Genomic DNA, 14,676 nt, shown 5'->3' on the forward strand with positions numbered 1-14,676 from the left:
CCTGTCTGCCTCTCTAGGCCCTGGTGCCCTTCCACAACCTCGGCCTCCTCATAGGCCTCTTCTCCCCGCGGTGCGCGGACCTGTGGCCTGCCACGCGGCAGGAGGCTGTGAGCTGCGTCTACGCCCTGCTGTACCTCCAGCTGGGCTACGAGGGTGAGCCCTGGCTGGGCAGAGGTGCTGGAGGGCTGGGGGGCAGAGCCTGGGCCTTGGGGGCTGGGGAAGCGCCTGCCCAGCTCCACTCTCCGTCCTGCCTCTGAAGGCTTCTCCCGCGACTACCGCGATGATGTGGCTGAGCGGCTCCTCACCCTCAAGGAAGGCCTCGTGCACCCCGACTCTGCCATCCTCTTTCACACCTGCAACAGCATAGCCCAGGTACCTACGGCGGCAGCCACAAAGGATGGGAGGGCGGCAGTGTCTGGGGCAGAGAGGGGCTCTTGGGCCGTCAGTACCGTCCTGCCACGGGCTCTGCAGGGCACAGCGACGGGGCACATCGGCAGGTCCCATTCAGAGAATGTGGTGTGGCACCGCCTCTGACCAGCGCTCCCTCCGTCTCCTGGGGCCTACCCTCTGAGGCCCGGCAGCAGGGGCATGGTCAGGAGCTCAGCCCCTGGCTCCGGGGGAGTCTACCCTGGGAGCCCCCGTGCCCTGGCAGTGCTATAGTTCCATTCCGCGTCTGGAAATTGCCTTCAGGGCTTCCGGAGGCTTCCTCTCCTAAGGGAGAAGGGAGCGGGTGCTCAGACAATGGGAGGCAGAGACTGGCCCTGGGCAAATCCAGGTGGAGTGGCAAGTGCGTGTGCGCTTGGGGCCGACGTGGCGGATGTCCAGCCACTGTCGTGCTCGTGGCTCCCGTGTGTGGTTTGTGACCTCCTCTAGCCTGTGTGCTCCTTCTCCACTTTAACCAGCACTTGCTCTGCTGTGCTGAGGACGGGGACGGGTGTCCGGCCCGTGGCTGGGCTGTTGGGGCAGGACAGCTGCCCTCTGCCCTTGACTCTGTGGTCAGGAGCGCTCCAGAGCAGCTCCCCGCCCCAACAGTTGGGAGGGGCCTCCTGGAGGCTCTCTGACCAGCAGTGGCTGCCTGGGGACCATCCTCCAGGGACCATCCTCCAGGGGCCGGTGTGGGTGCCCTGGACAGGGCAGGGAAGGCTGGAGGAGGGGCGGAGGGGGGGACAGCCCCAGAACCCGGCGGCCTGGGTCTGTGTGCAGTGGGCGCTGCTCCCCACCCTCCCACTCTTCTGACACAACCATCCTTCTAGATTATTGCGAAGCGCCTCCCTCCGGAGCAGCTCATCAGCCTCCTGCTGACCATGTTTGAGGGCCTGGGAGACCCTGACAGGAACTGTTCTCGAGCCGCCACGGTCATGGTCAACTGCCTGTTGAAGGAGCGCGGCAACATGCTCCAGGAGAAGGTTGGGGCGGGGCCTGCTGGGGTCCTCCTGCCCCTCCCCCCCGCTGCCCTGCACCCCCCTCTGCCCCTGCTGCCCCTGCTTCCGTGCACACACACTGCTCGGCCCCCTTGCTCTGCGAAAAGGACAGAATTTGGCACAAGTAACTACTGAGAAACTGAGGGGGAGGGAAGGGGAAGGTAGATGCAGGGGTAAGGTGTAGGGAGCCCTGCAGCGAGTGGGCACTGGCTGGGCACTCTGCTCCAGCAGCCGGATAGTCCTGCAGCCTGCTGGCCCAGAGAGGCCGTGCCCAGGACGCTCAGGTGCCACTTGTTCCTTGCTGCCTGCATGTTCACCCTGTCACCCCTGTGTCCTCTTGGTGGGAGGCTGTCCATGTGGTTGTTCCCAAGTGTGCACTGGCAGCAGCTCTGGGTCTGTGCATGTGGCCGGACAGCTGACATGCGTGTGCCTGCACTCAGGGCCTGTAGCTCTGCAGGCCCCAGGGGTCCGGGGACTGCTGGAACGCCTGCCCTGTGACCCCCTGAGAGGCAGACCTGTTTGCCTGGAAAGCATCCAAGCAGAGGAGTGAACTTGGCCTAAGTACACAGCCCTGGGAGGCCTCCCAGAGGTGCAGGAGCAGAGCATCCCACCAGCTCCTGAGCCCCCGGTCCCACAGGCCGACCCCCCACAGGCTGTCACCGCCTCCTGGCAGTACAGAGCTCGGCCTGGTTTGCACCTTACAGAGATGAAATCACACCGTCCGTGCCCTTGTGCGGCCTCTCCCAGTGCTCAGGTCACACAGTCCGTCACACACCACTCCTTCCTGCGGGGCATCGTGTTCACTCACCCGCCAGCCTCCATGGACATGGGGCAAGCTTGCCGGAGTCCAGGTCCTTTGGACACGGTGCATTTCTGTTGGGGACGTACCGGTGGAAGGGCTGGGGCCTGCGGGAGAGGCCCCCGTGTGGCTGTCCCAGGTGGCGCTGCAGGCAGGGGACCACTCCCCTCCCGCCGGCAGCGGCAGGGTCTGGCGTGCCACGTCATTGCCATGCTTTCTGCTGGGTGTGAGAGGCCAGTTGGTGTTCCTCTGGGAGCTTATGTGGTTTGTTCATGTTGCTGGCTACTCGGCCGTCCTTTGTGAAGACACCAATGTCCTCGTTTTTTTTCTGGATTGTCTGTGCTTTTCTTGGTGATGTGTGGAAGTCCTGTGTATCCTGGATAGTTCTCTGCGGGAGGCGCGCACGTGCACACACACACGCACGCACACGCATGAGTATGTATGTTATCACAAACACCTTCTCGGGGAGGAATGAACAGGAATTTCCTGACAGGGAAGATGGAAGAGCATTGGGAAGGGCCACGTAGGAAGGGAACTGTGTCTGGTGACCCCTGGAAAGGGAAGGGCACTGAGCAAAGGGCTGTAGCGAGTGTGGAGGTATCGGGTGGGAGGCATCGGCGGTCTGGACTTGGGAGAGGTGTGGCGGGGGAAGGGGACACACCGTGACAGGATTGGCCGGGTGAAGGTTTGGATTTTATTGTTGCATTCAGTGGGGCTCCCCAGGTTGGACTTGAATTGTAGCAAGTGCCCCGGTGGCTCTGTGTGAGTGAAGGGGGTGGACCCGGCTGGAGGCAGTGGGCATGGTGGTCCCGGTGTGTGGATGTAGAGGCCGCACGGTGTTCACCTGTTCATCCCAGGGTGATGCAAGTGATGCCGGGAACATGGGTGTACAGGTGTCTCTCCGTGATCTTGCTTTCTGTTCTTTGGGTAAATATCTGGCATGGAATTTCTGGTGATACGGTAATTCTGTTTTTACCATTTGAGGACCTGCCGTATTGCTTTGCATGGTGGCTGCACTAGTTTGCACTCCCACCAACGGTGCACACGGGTTCCAGTTTCTCCACATCTCTGCCAACACGTGTTACCTGTTTTTCTTTTTTTCTAGTGGCCACCCTGCCGGGTGTGAGATGGTCCTTCCTAATGGTTTTGACTTCATTTCCCTCACAATTAGCAACGGTGGGCATCTTTTGATGTGCTTGTTGGCCATTTGTACATTTGCTTTGGAGATAATTCTGTTCATGTCCTTTGCCCATTTTAAAATCCTGTTGTTTAATTTTTGTTGTTGTTGGGATGTAGTTCTTTATATATTCTGGATATTAGCGCGGTATCAGATGTATGATTTACAGGTGTTTTTTCCCCACGTTCCCAGGTTGCCTCTTCACTCTGTTGATTGTGTCCTTTGATGCATAAAAGTTTTGTTTGTCTGTTTTTTAAGAAAGCTCTACACCCAGTGAGGGGCTTGAACTTGTGACCCTGAGCTCAGGAGTCGCATGCTCTACCAACGAGCTGCCCCGTGTACACAGAAGTCTTTGAGTTTGCTATAGTCCTGTATTTTTCTTTTTTCTTCTTCTTTTTTTTTTTTGAAGATTTTGTTTGAGAGAGAGCACAAGCAGGGGGAGGGGCAGAGGCAGAAGCCGACTCCTCCCTGAGCAGGGATCCCAGACCCTGGGATCATGACCTGAGCTGAAGGCAGACGCTCACCCGACTGAGCTGCTCAGGTGCCACTGTATTTTTGCTTTTGTTGCCTGTTCTTTTATATCCGGGAAATTATTGCCAAATTCAATGTCATGAAGCTTTTTCCTGTTTTTTTGCTCTAGGAGTTTTATAGCTTTGGGTCCCACCCACTCGTGATAGATCCAGGCTCCTCTCCACAGGCGCAACGTACTGAGCTGGCGGGCGGGTGTTCAGGGTGCTGCTTTTTGCACAGTATCCTTTCCAGCTCAGGCTCACAGACATGGCACTCCACACACCTCCCCCAGGGGACTGCATTGCTGACCCAGGTTCACACTTTGAGCGTGTCTGTCTCATGCGTGACGTGGCACGCTGGCATCTTGTACCCACAGATGCCTTGGTGGGCTGTCATTTTCCTTCCTGTCCTGACAGACCTTGGCAGGGGTCCTCTTAGACACACCAGGTCGCCGTTAGACTCTAAATTTCTCTGACATCAAATCAGAAAATGTGGTCCTAGCAAGTGACATGTGACTGGACTGAGCCCTCGACCCCTACAGGCAGCGATCCTCAAATAGAGCACGTTGTGAAACTGAGCAGAGAGGGCGAGACAGGAAGCCACACCGCAGGCTCCTAGCCTCAGCGGTGTCGGAAGCAGGAGCAGGGCCTCTTGGGTTGGAGGGAAGCTGCAGGGAAGCCAAGGAAACGGGACACAGTGGAGTCAAAACGCGCCTACTGCCGTGCGGCATTGCAGCAGGCTCACCCGGGGCCCAGCAGCTCCGCTCCGAGGCCTGTGCCCAGAAGCAGAGACACATCCACACAAAGACCTGGACGTAGACACTCGCAGCAGCAGCAACCATAATGGCCGAAGAAGGGACACAACGCAAATGCCTGTCGATTAATAAACATAAATGAAACGAGTCGTATCCTTGCAACGAAGTATCATCCAGCAGCCCAGAGCAGGGAAGCACCGGCACACCTACATGTGGATGCACCTTGCAAACGTGGTGCACAATGAAAGAAACGAGTCACCAAAGGCCACACAGTGTGTGAGTCCGTTCGTGTGGCGAGTCCATGGGGTCGGAAGGGGGGCCAGGGGCTCCGGATGGGTGGCTGATGCAGATGAGGCTGCTTTTGGGGGTGATGCTGCACAACCCTGGGAACACACTGGAGACCACTGACTCGCACACCTACACGGGCCAACCCTGCAGCAGGGAGTCCTGCTTCCACGGAGCCTCAGTGAAGGGACCATGAGGCAAGAGAGCATAAGGGGCTGCTGCCGGGAGGACAGGCCTTGGGCGGGTAAAGGTGAGCCTGGAACAGTCCAGAAGGTGCAGGGCGTGCAGGCTGAGCCCCACGTGGTGGGCCGTCGGAACGCAGACCCTACCCTGGGCCCCGCCGGTCAGGGAAGCAGGGCGCTGGCCCGCCCCCCCCAAGCTCGGGACCTGCTGCCACGCTCACCGGCCGCACATGCCAGGGCCTGCTCGCTGCTTCGTGAAATACGCCGGAGCGAGGAAAAGGGTAGAGAAGATGGACAACCCCACTGAAACGGTTAGAAACACCTCTGACAAGACAAGTCAGGAGAAACAGCCACTGTTCCCGAAAGGAAAATGCAAAGTGAGGGAAGGACAAGAAGCAACTTGCTCAGGGTGCTGGCGAGCCCACCCTGCGGGGACGGGCTGCTGCGGAGACGCGGGCTCCGCACCTGGGCGCAGGGCCTGGGGGAGCCAAGGGGACTCACAGCCACGAGGGCCACCGGGTGCGCATGGAGGCGCGCATCCAGCCCGCGTGTCCTCGCTGCCAGGGCGCCCCAGGCCGGTTTAGAGGATGTGGTGCTCTGTGGCAGGCCTGTGGCAGCGTGTGACAAGGCACAGAGGGGGACGGGTCCAGGTCAGCAGGAGCAGGACTCTGGCGCCGGGGTGCTAACGCTTCAGCAGCCGGGAGATCAGCCCCCTGGCCCAACTCCAAAGTTGTAGAAGACAAGTGTCCTGGTGTCCCCCTGTCCTGGTGCCGCCCACGCCCTCCCCAGCCGAGATCCACAGCCCTTGTCCCCCACACGCGAGATGCGCTACCGCATGAGCAGGCGTGGGCCTGGCCTGGAACGTTCCCTCATCAGAGCTGTGCCCTGCCCTTCTTGCTCCTCCTGCTCCCCCCCCCCCACCCCTCAGGTGGGGTCCTCGGCCAGCGCTGCCCTGTCCAGGGGACCGTGTCTCGTCAGCTGTCCTCCCCGCTGTGCAGCCTCGACAGTAGGGGCTCCCCGTGCTGGGCCATCGTCCCTCGCCATGGGCCCGGGGCCTGTAGCGACGAGGCGGTGCCCACAAGGGGGCCTGCCTGCCGTGCTGGGCCAGTGGGCCCCCGACTGGCTGTGGAGCCAGGCCCTTGGCTTGGGTGGGCCCGGAGGGGCACCGGCTGCCTGCAGCTCCGCTCTGTCTGCCCCCTCCTGATGGCCCCCGGCTTCTGGGACCGTCCAAGGACCTGTGTCCCCTTCCCCGCGCTCCCTGTCCTGGGGTGGCGCTCACCGCTCGCCTGGCGAAGGGCGGCCGTGTCTGGGCAGCAGGCGGCTGTGTTGCCCTTCCTGGCGGAGAGGGCCCGGCAGGCGCAGTTGGGCCTCCGTATGCACCCGCAGCCTCCTCCTGTGCCCCCCTGCGCCCCAGGCGCCTGTGCTCTGCTGGTGCGGAAAGGGCTCCCAGTGTGTGTGTGCGCGTGTGCGTGCCCGGCCTGACCTCCGTGGCTCCCTGCCCTCAGGTGCCTGAGATCGTGAGCGTGCTTCGCTCCAAGCTGCAGGAGACGCGAGAGGAGTACGTCCTGCAGGCCGCCCAGCGCAGCGTGCACCTCCTGGCGTCCCAGCACTGTGCCGCGGTGGTCACCAGCCTCCTGGGCAGCCCCCTGCCCTTTGACAGGTATCTGGCACCTGCGGGCTGCGCGGGGTCCGCCTGCCCCCGGCCCCTCCTGCACTCTGTGTCCCAGCTTGGCCCCTGCGGGGCACCTGCCACCATCTGGAGCAACCCGTCCTCGAGCTGGAAGGGTCCCCCCGCCTGAGGCCCGCGCCCTGGCCTTTGCTGTCCGCCTGTTGGGAGGGGCCCCGAGCTGCGTGCTCCCCCGGGCCCGGCCCCGCCGTCGGCGCCTCTGCTTGTGCGCGCACCTCCCCTTGACTCGTGTCCGCTCTGCTTGTGCGGAGGCGCTCGGAGGCGGGAGCCCGTCCCCCGCGGGGCGCCCTCGGCCCTCGCGCCTCTCTCCGTCCTGCCCCTGCCGGCCTTCCTTTGTCCGCCTGTCCTTCCGGCGTGAAGGCCACGTCGTGCCTCTGCCGCGGCGAGGCGGGCGTCCAGCCCCATCTGGGACTTCTGTCTCCCCTCTTCCTTCTGGATCCTCATTCTTGTCTCTTTCTAGCTCGACACGGCCTTTTTTAGGAGTTTGTTTTCCCCAAAATGAGTTCTGAAGTCCTGCGCGGTTTCTGGTCTTCCAGCAGCTGCCCCGAGAGGGACCCGTGCGCACAGAGCCCGGCTCTCGGGGTGCTGGACCTCTGCACGTGGGGCCCCCTCCACGCCCGCATTGACCGGGAGGGTCTGGTGGTGGCCGCCAGCTCTCCGGGCCGTGGCCGCGCCTCCCACGCTTGGCTCTTCGTGCTTTGGCTTCTCTGTTCGTGGAGGCCGTGCGGGCGGGCCACGGCCCGTGCCCTGTGCCCCGAGCTCCAAACCCAGAAATGTTGCTGCTGGCCGACAGCTGTCCCCAGACACGCGTTGTGCTCGGTCTTGAGCTCCGATGACACAATCCGCGTATAAACACAGTCATGGGGCGTTTCCTTCTGCCCCCTCTACGTGGCCCTGCCCGTCGTCGGGCCGCACGGTTCATTCCCGCGCTGTGGCGCCAGGGCAGCCCTGGCCAGGTCCGGCCCACCACGTGTTGTGCACAACCTGTGAGCTCAGGGTGGGTTGGTTTTTTTCTTAAGATTTTATTTATTCACGAGACACAGAGAGGCAGAGACCCAGGCAGAGGGAGAAGCAGGCTCCCTGCAGGGAGCCCGATGCGGGACTCGATCCCAGGACCCGGGGTCACGCCCTGAGCCGGAGGCAGACGCTCAATCCCTGAGCCACCCTGGGATCCCCTCCAGGGTGGGTTTTAATCTCACAAGTAGCTGGCAAAGAAAGCCAGAGGCTAGTTCATGACTGTGAAAATCACATGAAATTAAAATTTGTCCAGAAGCAAAGTTATCAGAACACGACATGGCCCTTCGCTGCCGCGTCGGTGCCGTGGGTGTTTGGTCCACGAGGCCGCGTGCCGAGAGTGAGCTGTTCCCTGCCCTGGGTGCAGGTGCAGGCTCCCCGGTGTCCCCGCCCCCACGTGGCACGGCTCGCCTCCTGGTGGGCACGCGCATTGTCCCTCGTGGTGGCATCTGGTCCCTTCTGCCTGCGGCCCATCTTCCGGCATTTCCTCGGAGAGGGTGTGCAGACTCTCCTTTTGGGATCTGAAGGTGCGTTCACCTGGCAGGAGTCGAGCTCGTCGAGGGTTCAGTGCGCGGGAGGAGGCACGTCCCGCCCCCCCGCCAGGCGGCCGTGGCCTTGCTGCCCCCCGTGCTGAGCACTGTCCGTCCTCTGCTTCTGGGACGCCTGCTGTCCTGTCTCTGCTCAGCCCCAGGGCACTTCTCCCGTCGCCGGCCCACGGTTGTGCGTGGAGGCGGCCCCCACGCCTCCCGCCCCCCGCCCCCCGCCCGCGTCCTGTCCCATGCCGCCTGCGGGGCTGTGGCTGCCCTCTCAGCCGCGTCTCGGGGCTCGGGGTTTGTTGCTGCCAGCTCAGCTCGCCATCTGTTTGCAGATCCCCGGGCCGAGGCTGGGGTCCCCCCCCCCCCCGCAGCGGGGGAGGTCTGGCAGCGCGTCTGGGGCCCGGGGGTGACCGTCCTTCCGTCCCGCTGCAGCCACACCTGCACCCTGTGGCGGGCGCTGGCCGTGGAGCCCAGCCTCACCACCCAGGTCCTGGGGCTGCTCCTGGAGAAGCTGAGCAAGGACGTCCCGTTCAAGGAGACCCGGGCCTTCCTTCTGAGCAGCTCTCCGGGCCGCGTGGCCACACTGCTGCCCCTCGCGGTGAGTGGGGCCCCGGGGCTGCCCGCCCGGCCTGCTCCCCGCTCCCGGAGGCCGGGGAGGGGCCGTGGGGCCGCTGGCGGGAGGACCCACAGGTGGCCTGGGTGCCCCCCTTGGGCGCCTGGCAGCCGGGGGGGGGGGCCCGGCTCGTAAAGGCCTCGCAGCTGTTGGCCCCAAGGGAAGCCCCCATCCCACGGGAAGGCGAGGCCACGGCGTCGGCACAGCGGCTGCTGGAGCTGCTTCCCCCTTTTCACTGCTGTGGAATCAAGAGCAGATGGTCGGGGGCCTGTCCCGAGGGGGGCCACCCTGCCCCCGCGCCTGCCAGGGACCCAGCGAGGCCGCGGCTCCCGCCCCCAGGAGCCAGATCTCCAAGCATGTGGGGTGCCCCAGGGCGCTTCGGGCGAGTTGGGGGCGGGCCCGGCCTTCATGCGGCCTCGCGAGGGTCCGAGGGTCCCGCAGAGCCCAGCCTGACGTGCCCCCCCCGCCCCCAGGCCACGTGCGCGCTGTGCGAGGTCATGAGCGCGCCGGCGTCCGGGCCCGCGGTGCTCGAGCTCTACCCGCAGCTGTTCGCGGCGCTCCTGCTGCGCATCAGCTGCACCGTGGGCGTCGCGCTGCCCCGGAACCTGCAGGCCAAGGAGAGGAAGGGTGCGGGCTCTGCTGTGGCCCCGAGGAGCCTGGAGCCCTGCAGGTAAGCGGGTCCTCGCCTCCCGCCCCAGCACGGTTGCAGGAGCACGTGCGTGTACGTGTGTGCGAGCACACGCGTGTCTGGCTCCCTGGCCGTGAGGGACAGGACGGGAAGGCTGGGCCGGGCACTGGGGCCTTGGCTCAGCGTCTCGGGTGTGCCTGGGGAGCTGGTGCTGGCCTCGGGTCACACGTCGGTGCTGGGGATGCAGCCTCCCTGCCTGAGCCCCTCCCGTCCTCTGGTAGGTCTGGGATGGGACCGTGGGGCGGAGGCAGCTGCCAGCCTGTGGGGTGGCCTGTGGGGGTGGTGCGGGACACTCGGCTGTGCCACCTTCACAAGATGGAGCGGAGGGGCGGGCTTGGGGTGCGGGTGGGGCCTGGGGCTCCTGGTCCCTGCCCCGTCTACACCCCATGGGGCGCGGTCCTCGGGCGCACTGCGCCTCCCAGGTCAGACCCCCTCCCCCTCAGCTCTGCTAGGGCTTTGGGATTCTCGCTGTGGGGCCGTGGGGCCGTGGGGCGGGAGACTAGGACGGCGGGCGCAGCTGCGTGCGGGGAGCGCTCGGCAGCCCGGCATCGGCCCCGTGGTGGCAGGGACTCCGGCAGCCCGGTGTCGGCCACTGGAGCCCGAGGGACCCCTGGGGGGACAGGAGCACGTCAGCCCGCCTCCCCCCGGGGCTGCTCCACCGCAGGAGCCTTGGCCGCTCAGGGAGGGGCCGTGTGCCAGCGGCTGCCGGGTTGTGCCCGGAGCGGGCGGTAAGGGACTGGCGAGACACCCCCCCCCCGGAACCAGCCCCGGCCTGGCACGCGGGGACCGCACTCCGTGGCCTGTGAGCTCTGGGGCCTGTGGGTCCCGAGCCCCCGCGGGCCCTGGGCCAGGGCAGGTGCAGAGCCGGCTCCAGGCAGGGGCCCGTGGGCCAGGCACGCAGACTGCTCTCCTGGCCACGCCCGGGACGGGTCTGGGCAGCAGGTGGACAGGCCGGGAGGCGCCCTTCCCCAACTGCATGTGCCTCAGCCAAGGCTGCGCCTCGCAGGACTCGTGGTGGTGGCTCAAGGGGTGCCCTCCGCAGCCGCCTGGGTCGGAGGACGAGCACCCGCCCCCCGCGGCGCGGCAGGAGCCTACTGGAGGATCCGTCCCCCCCCAGCTGTTGCCCGAGTCGTGGGCAAGTGCGCCGCCCCGGGTGGGTGTCCACCTTTGGGCCAGGGGCTCCCAGGGGCACACGCCTGCTGGCCAGGGCAGGGCCTGAGCGCCAGGTGGCCACTTGCCGGGGAGGGGTGCTCCTGCGCGGTTCTGAGAGCCTGGGGGAGCACTGCTTGGGCTCCGGCTCTGGTACGAGGCCCTGCAGGTGCCAGATGCATGCCTGCGCCCCCCTACACCCAGGACGGGGGCCCTGCCCCTGCTGCCTGCCTGCCACCGACCGCCCCGAGCTGGGCACGAGGCCGTTGCTCAACCCCAGGTGGCCCCAGCCCCTCCTGCCAGGGACATGCGACAGCCAAGCGCCACAGGGCCGAGCCGCAGGCACGGCCACCCCTGCCATCCCACCCGGGGCTGAGCTTGTAGCCACTGCAGCTCCGGCCACAGCCTGGCCTCGGCGGGGAGGGGTCCCTGCCACCATGGAGCCCCACCTGCCATCCCTTCCCCGGGACCGGGCTCCCCCGGGTGGGCTGCACACGGGTGACAGCGGGGCCTTCTGCAGTACAGGAACTGGCTGCGCGGGGCCAGTTCTCGGGTCCCTGGCGGACCCTGCTCCACGCAGCCCGCTGACCTTGGGTCCCCTCTGCCGCTCGTCCAAGGGCCCCGCACGAGACTCTGACCTGACTTTAGTTTCATTTTCAATAACTGTCTCTTTTTTTCATTTCTTAATTAAATGAAGGTTTTCAAGGCAAGTGAAAAACCCTGAAGGCTGTTACCCTAACGGTGCTGGAGGGCTTGGGGACGCTGCCTGCAGAGCCCCCACCTGCCCGTCACAGGGACGGGCGGCCACAAGCACTAACAGCCTCCCTGAGCTGAGGGTCCAGAGCACCCTCGAGGTGCCCAGCGGAGGGGAGGGCCCACGGGCCTCCCTGGAGGGTGCCGCTGGCAGGGCCCAGGCCCTGCAGCCCGGGGACATCTCTCCCAAGAGCAGGAGTCTGTGCAGGGGTGTGGGGCACCAAGGTGAGGGGCGCTCCGGGCCCCCCGCCCCCAGATCCATCCCCATGTGTCCCACAGCTCCGCAGCCGATGCTCTGCAGGCCATGCTGCTTCGGGGCGGCAATGAGGACGTGGTGCAGCGCATGGAGCTGGAGGGAGGCTGGCAGCTGCTCAGGACGTCGGCGGGGCATGAGGAGGGGGTCACCCGGCTGGCCAGGTTCTGTGCAGGCTACCCCAGGGGAACGTGGGAGCCGGCGGGCCCAGTGGGAACCCCCCCACCCTGGGCGGCTGTGCGCTTCTGGCAGGCCTCCCATGGAGCAGGATGGGGAGGCGGGAGCCCGAGGCCCTGCACTCACCCTGGGGCCCCCTCCCTAGCGCCATGGCCAAGTTTGCCGGCCCCCGGCTGCCCCTGGTGATGAAGGCGCTCGTGTGCACGCAGAGCAGCGTGTACGAAATCCAGCGGGTCACCTCCACGGGCTTCCTGGCCGAGGTAGGAGCTGCCTGCTCCGGGGGGCCCGGGGGCGCCCTGCCCCGCTCCTGCTCGGTGCTGCCGGGCGCAGGGCCCATCAGGCCAGGCCCAGGGACGGGAGGCCTGAGCTGGGCAGCCTGCGGGGCCCTCGGGGGGCGGGCGGGCCGCTGGCCAGGGCCCCAAGCCTCCCTGGTCGCTGCTCCGTGGCTGACGCTGCCAAAACCTGCCCCGAGGGTGGCAGGGTCAGGACCTTGGAGGGAACAGGCCTCGGCCGTCCACTCCTCACAGCGAGTCTGGCTGGGGGCGCCCAGCGGTGCAGTGGCAGGAAGTGGGCACTGCCGCCGGGAGGTGGCCTGGACGGGGTGGGGGCGGGGGGGCACAGGTGCTCACAGCGGGTCCGCCTCCAGCTGCTCAACAGCAACGTGGTCAACGACCTCATGCTCCTGGAGTCGCTGCTGGACAACCTGGCGGCCCGGCAGAAGGACACCTGTGCCAGCGTGCGGCGGCTGGTGCTGCGAGGCCTGGCCAACGTGGCCTCCGGCTCCCCGGATAAGGTGAGTGGGTGTGGGAGGGAGAGCGGGGTGGGGGCCGCCCCGTGCCCTGCTGCTGAGTGCGGGGCCTCCCCAGGTGCGGGCGCATGGCCCCCAGCTCCTGACGGCCGTCATCGGCGGCCTGGACGACAGGGACGACCCTCACAGTCTGGTGGCCCTGGAGGCCATGGTGGGCCTGGCGAGGCTGCTGGACCTGGTGGAGCCCCAGGACTTGCACCCGGTGCTGCTACACGTGGCCATCCGGATCCGGCCCTTCTTCGACAGTGTAGGTGGGGCGTGGGGGCCTCCCCCGCCCAGGCGCCCCGCCCCCTGCTGACCCTCTGCTGGCACCATCTCCCCACCCCACCCCCGAGGGGCCTTCTTACCAGCCTGTCAGTCCCCTGGTGTCCACGACGCGGGGACGCCCCCAAGCCCCGCGCTGGTGACCCCCCTCCCCGCCCCCCATCAGGAGAAGATGGAGCTCCGCTCTGCGTCCATCCGCCTCTTCGGGCATCTCAACAAGGCCTGCGGGGGGCGCTGTGAGGACGTGTTCCTGGAGCAGGTGGTGGGCGGGCTGGTGCCCCTGCTGCTGCACCTGCAGGACCCCCAAGGCCCCGTGACCAGCGTGAGTGGGCCGCGTGAGTGGGCCGCCGGGGAGGACGGGCGGGCCTGGCTCTGGGCGGGGGCTCAGCGTGCTGTCCCGCAGGCCTGCAGGTTTGCGCTGCGCATGTGCGGCCCCAACCTGCAGTGTGACGAGCTGGCGACCGCCCTCCAGAAGCACCTGCAGGAGGGGCGGGGCCTGCACTTCGGGGAGTTCCTCAACACCACCTGCAAGCTCCTGGTGAGGGGGCGGCGCGGCGGGGGGGGGGGGGGCACGGGGGGGGGCACGGGCGGGACTCAGGGCCCCCCGCTGCCCCCGCTCCCGCAGATGCACCACTTCCCCGAGCTGCTGGGCCGCCTGGTGAGCACCGGCCTCTTCTACTTCAAGAGCAGCTGGGAGGACGTCCGCGCCGCCGCCCCCATGCTCACGGGTGAGCCCCGCCCCCGCGCGCGGCCCCGCCCCCAGCCCGGCCTTCCCTGACACCCCCGCCCCCGCCCCCCAGGGTTCCTGGTGCTGCACGTGGAGCCCGAGCAGCGGCCACAGGTGGACCTAGAGCAGCTGACTGCAGGTGAGCCGGTCAGGCCCCCGCCCCCAACCTGTCGGCCTGCGCGGGGCCTCACTGACCTGTGGGCACCAGGGGGGACTAAGTGATTTTCCTGGATTTCAAGGATTTTTCCCCTGTCACTGGTGACCTCATCGTCTCTAGTAATTCACGGAAACTTCTTAACTGTTCCAAAAGAGCTTAAAAAACACTAAAAAAGGAAAAACTATCTTTCCGTTGGCTCCCAGGCGCTCCCGGCAGAGGCCTGTCTTAGGAGAGTGGTGGGCGGGTGGCCCCGCGCGGGGTGGGGGTGCACCATGGGGTCCTGGCCCCCCAGGCTCGGTGGACGGGGAAGGGGAGGGGCCGGCCTGGCGGAGGCCTGTGGGCGGGGTGTCCCTGGGGGGCCCGGCGGACCCCTGGCAGCGGCTCCCTGCCCCCAGCGCTCCAGCTCCTCCTCAAGGACCCGGCCCCCCTGGTGCGCATGAAGGCTGCAGAGACTCTGGGCCGCCTGGTGAAGTTCGCCTGAGGCCCCCCCGCAGCGCCACCCGCCACCCCTGCGAGCAGTCACCGCGGGTCTGGGCCTGAACCACCCCATCCCCCCCGCCCGGACAGCCCCATGGCACCCCCTGCCCGAGGAGCCAGGGGCTGAACACCTGCCCTTCTGGAGGGGGCTGCCGGAGGCCAAGCGCGGGCCGGGGAGCAAGTGGTTGTACCCCCCCTTCCCAATAAAGCCACTGGCTCCTCAGACGGCGTGGGAGTGTGAGGTC

General features: G+C 66.3%; 1 protein-coding gene across 7 annotated transcripts in view; it reads left to right on the top strand.

The window, feature by feature from the left end:
- Window positions 1-14,661, top strand: part of MROH1 (maestro heat like repeat family member 1) — a 66,763-nt gene extending 52,102 nt beyond the window's left edge. For 6 of the 7 annotated variants that reach the window (XM_072745939.1, XM_072745942.1, XM_072745940.1 and 3 more), the window contains 15 exons: window positions 18-153; window positions 260-372; window positions 1,254-1,406; window positions 6,634-6,788; window positions 8,798-8,963; window positions 9,452-9,648; window positions 11,848-11,985; window positions 12,144-12,258; window positions 12,645-12,791; window positions 12,865-13,053; window positions 13,237-13,392; window positions 13,474-13,608; window positions 13,696-13,798; window positions 13,871-13,936; window positions 14,350-14,661. In XM_072745939.1, coding sequence (XP_072602040.1) covers window positions 18-153; window positions 260-372; window positions 1,254-1,406; window positions 6,634-6,788; window positions 8,798-8,963; window positions 9,452-9,648; window positions 11,848-11,985; window positions 12,144-12,258; window positions 12,645-12,791; window positions 12,865-13,053; window positions 13,237-13,392; window positions 13,474-13,608; window positions 13,696-13,798; window positions 13,871-13,936; window positions 14,350-14,435 — 2,055 coding nt within the window. In that variant the 3' untranslated portion in view covers window positions 14,436-14,661. Of the gene's footprint in view, window positions 1-17; window positions 154-259; window positions 373-1,253; window positions 1,407-6,633; window positions 6,789-8,797; window positions 8,964-9,451; window positions 9,649-11,847; window positions 12,333-12,644; window positions 12,792-12,864; window positions 13,054-13,236; window positions 13,393-13,473; window positions 13,609-13,695; window positions 13,799-13,870; window positions 13,937-14,349 lie in introns of those variants that run through there. The other variant, XM_072745945.1, reaches the window with a different exon arrangement.
- The last annotated feature ends 15 nt before the right edge of the window (window positions 14,662-14,676 follow it).

This window comes from Vulpes vulpes, unplaced genomic scaffold (assembly GCF_048418805.1).
Source record: "Vulpes vulpes isolate BD-2025 unplaced genomic scaffold, VulVul3 u000000671, whole genome shotgun sequence".
In the NCBI taxonomy this organism is placed as follows: domain Eukaryota; kingdom Metazoa; phylum Chordata; class Mammalia; order Carnivora; family Canidae; genus Vulpes; species Vulpes vulpes.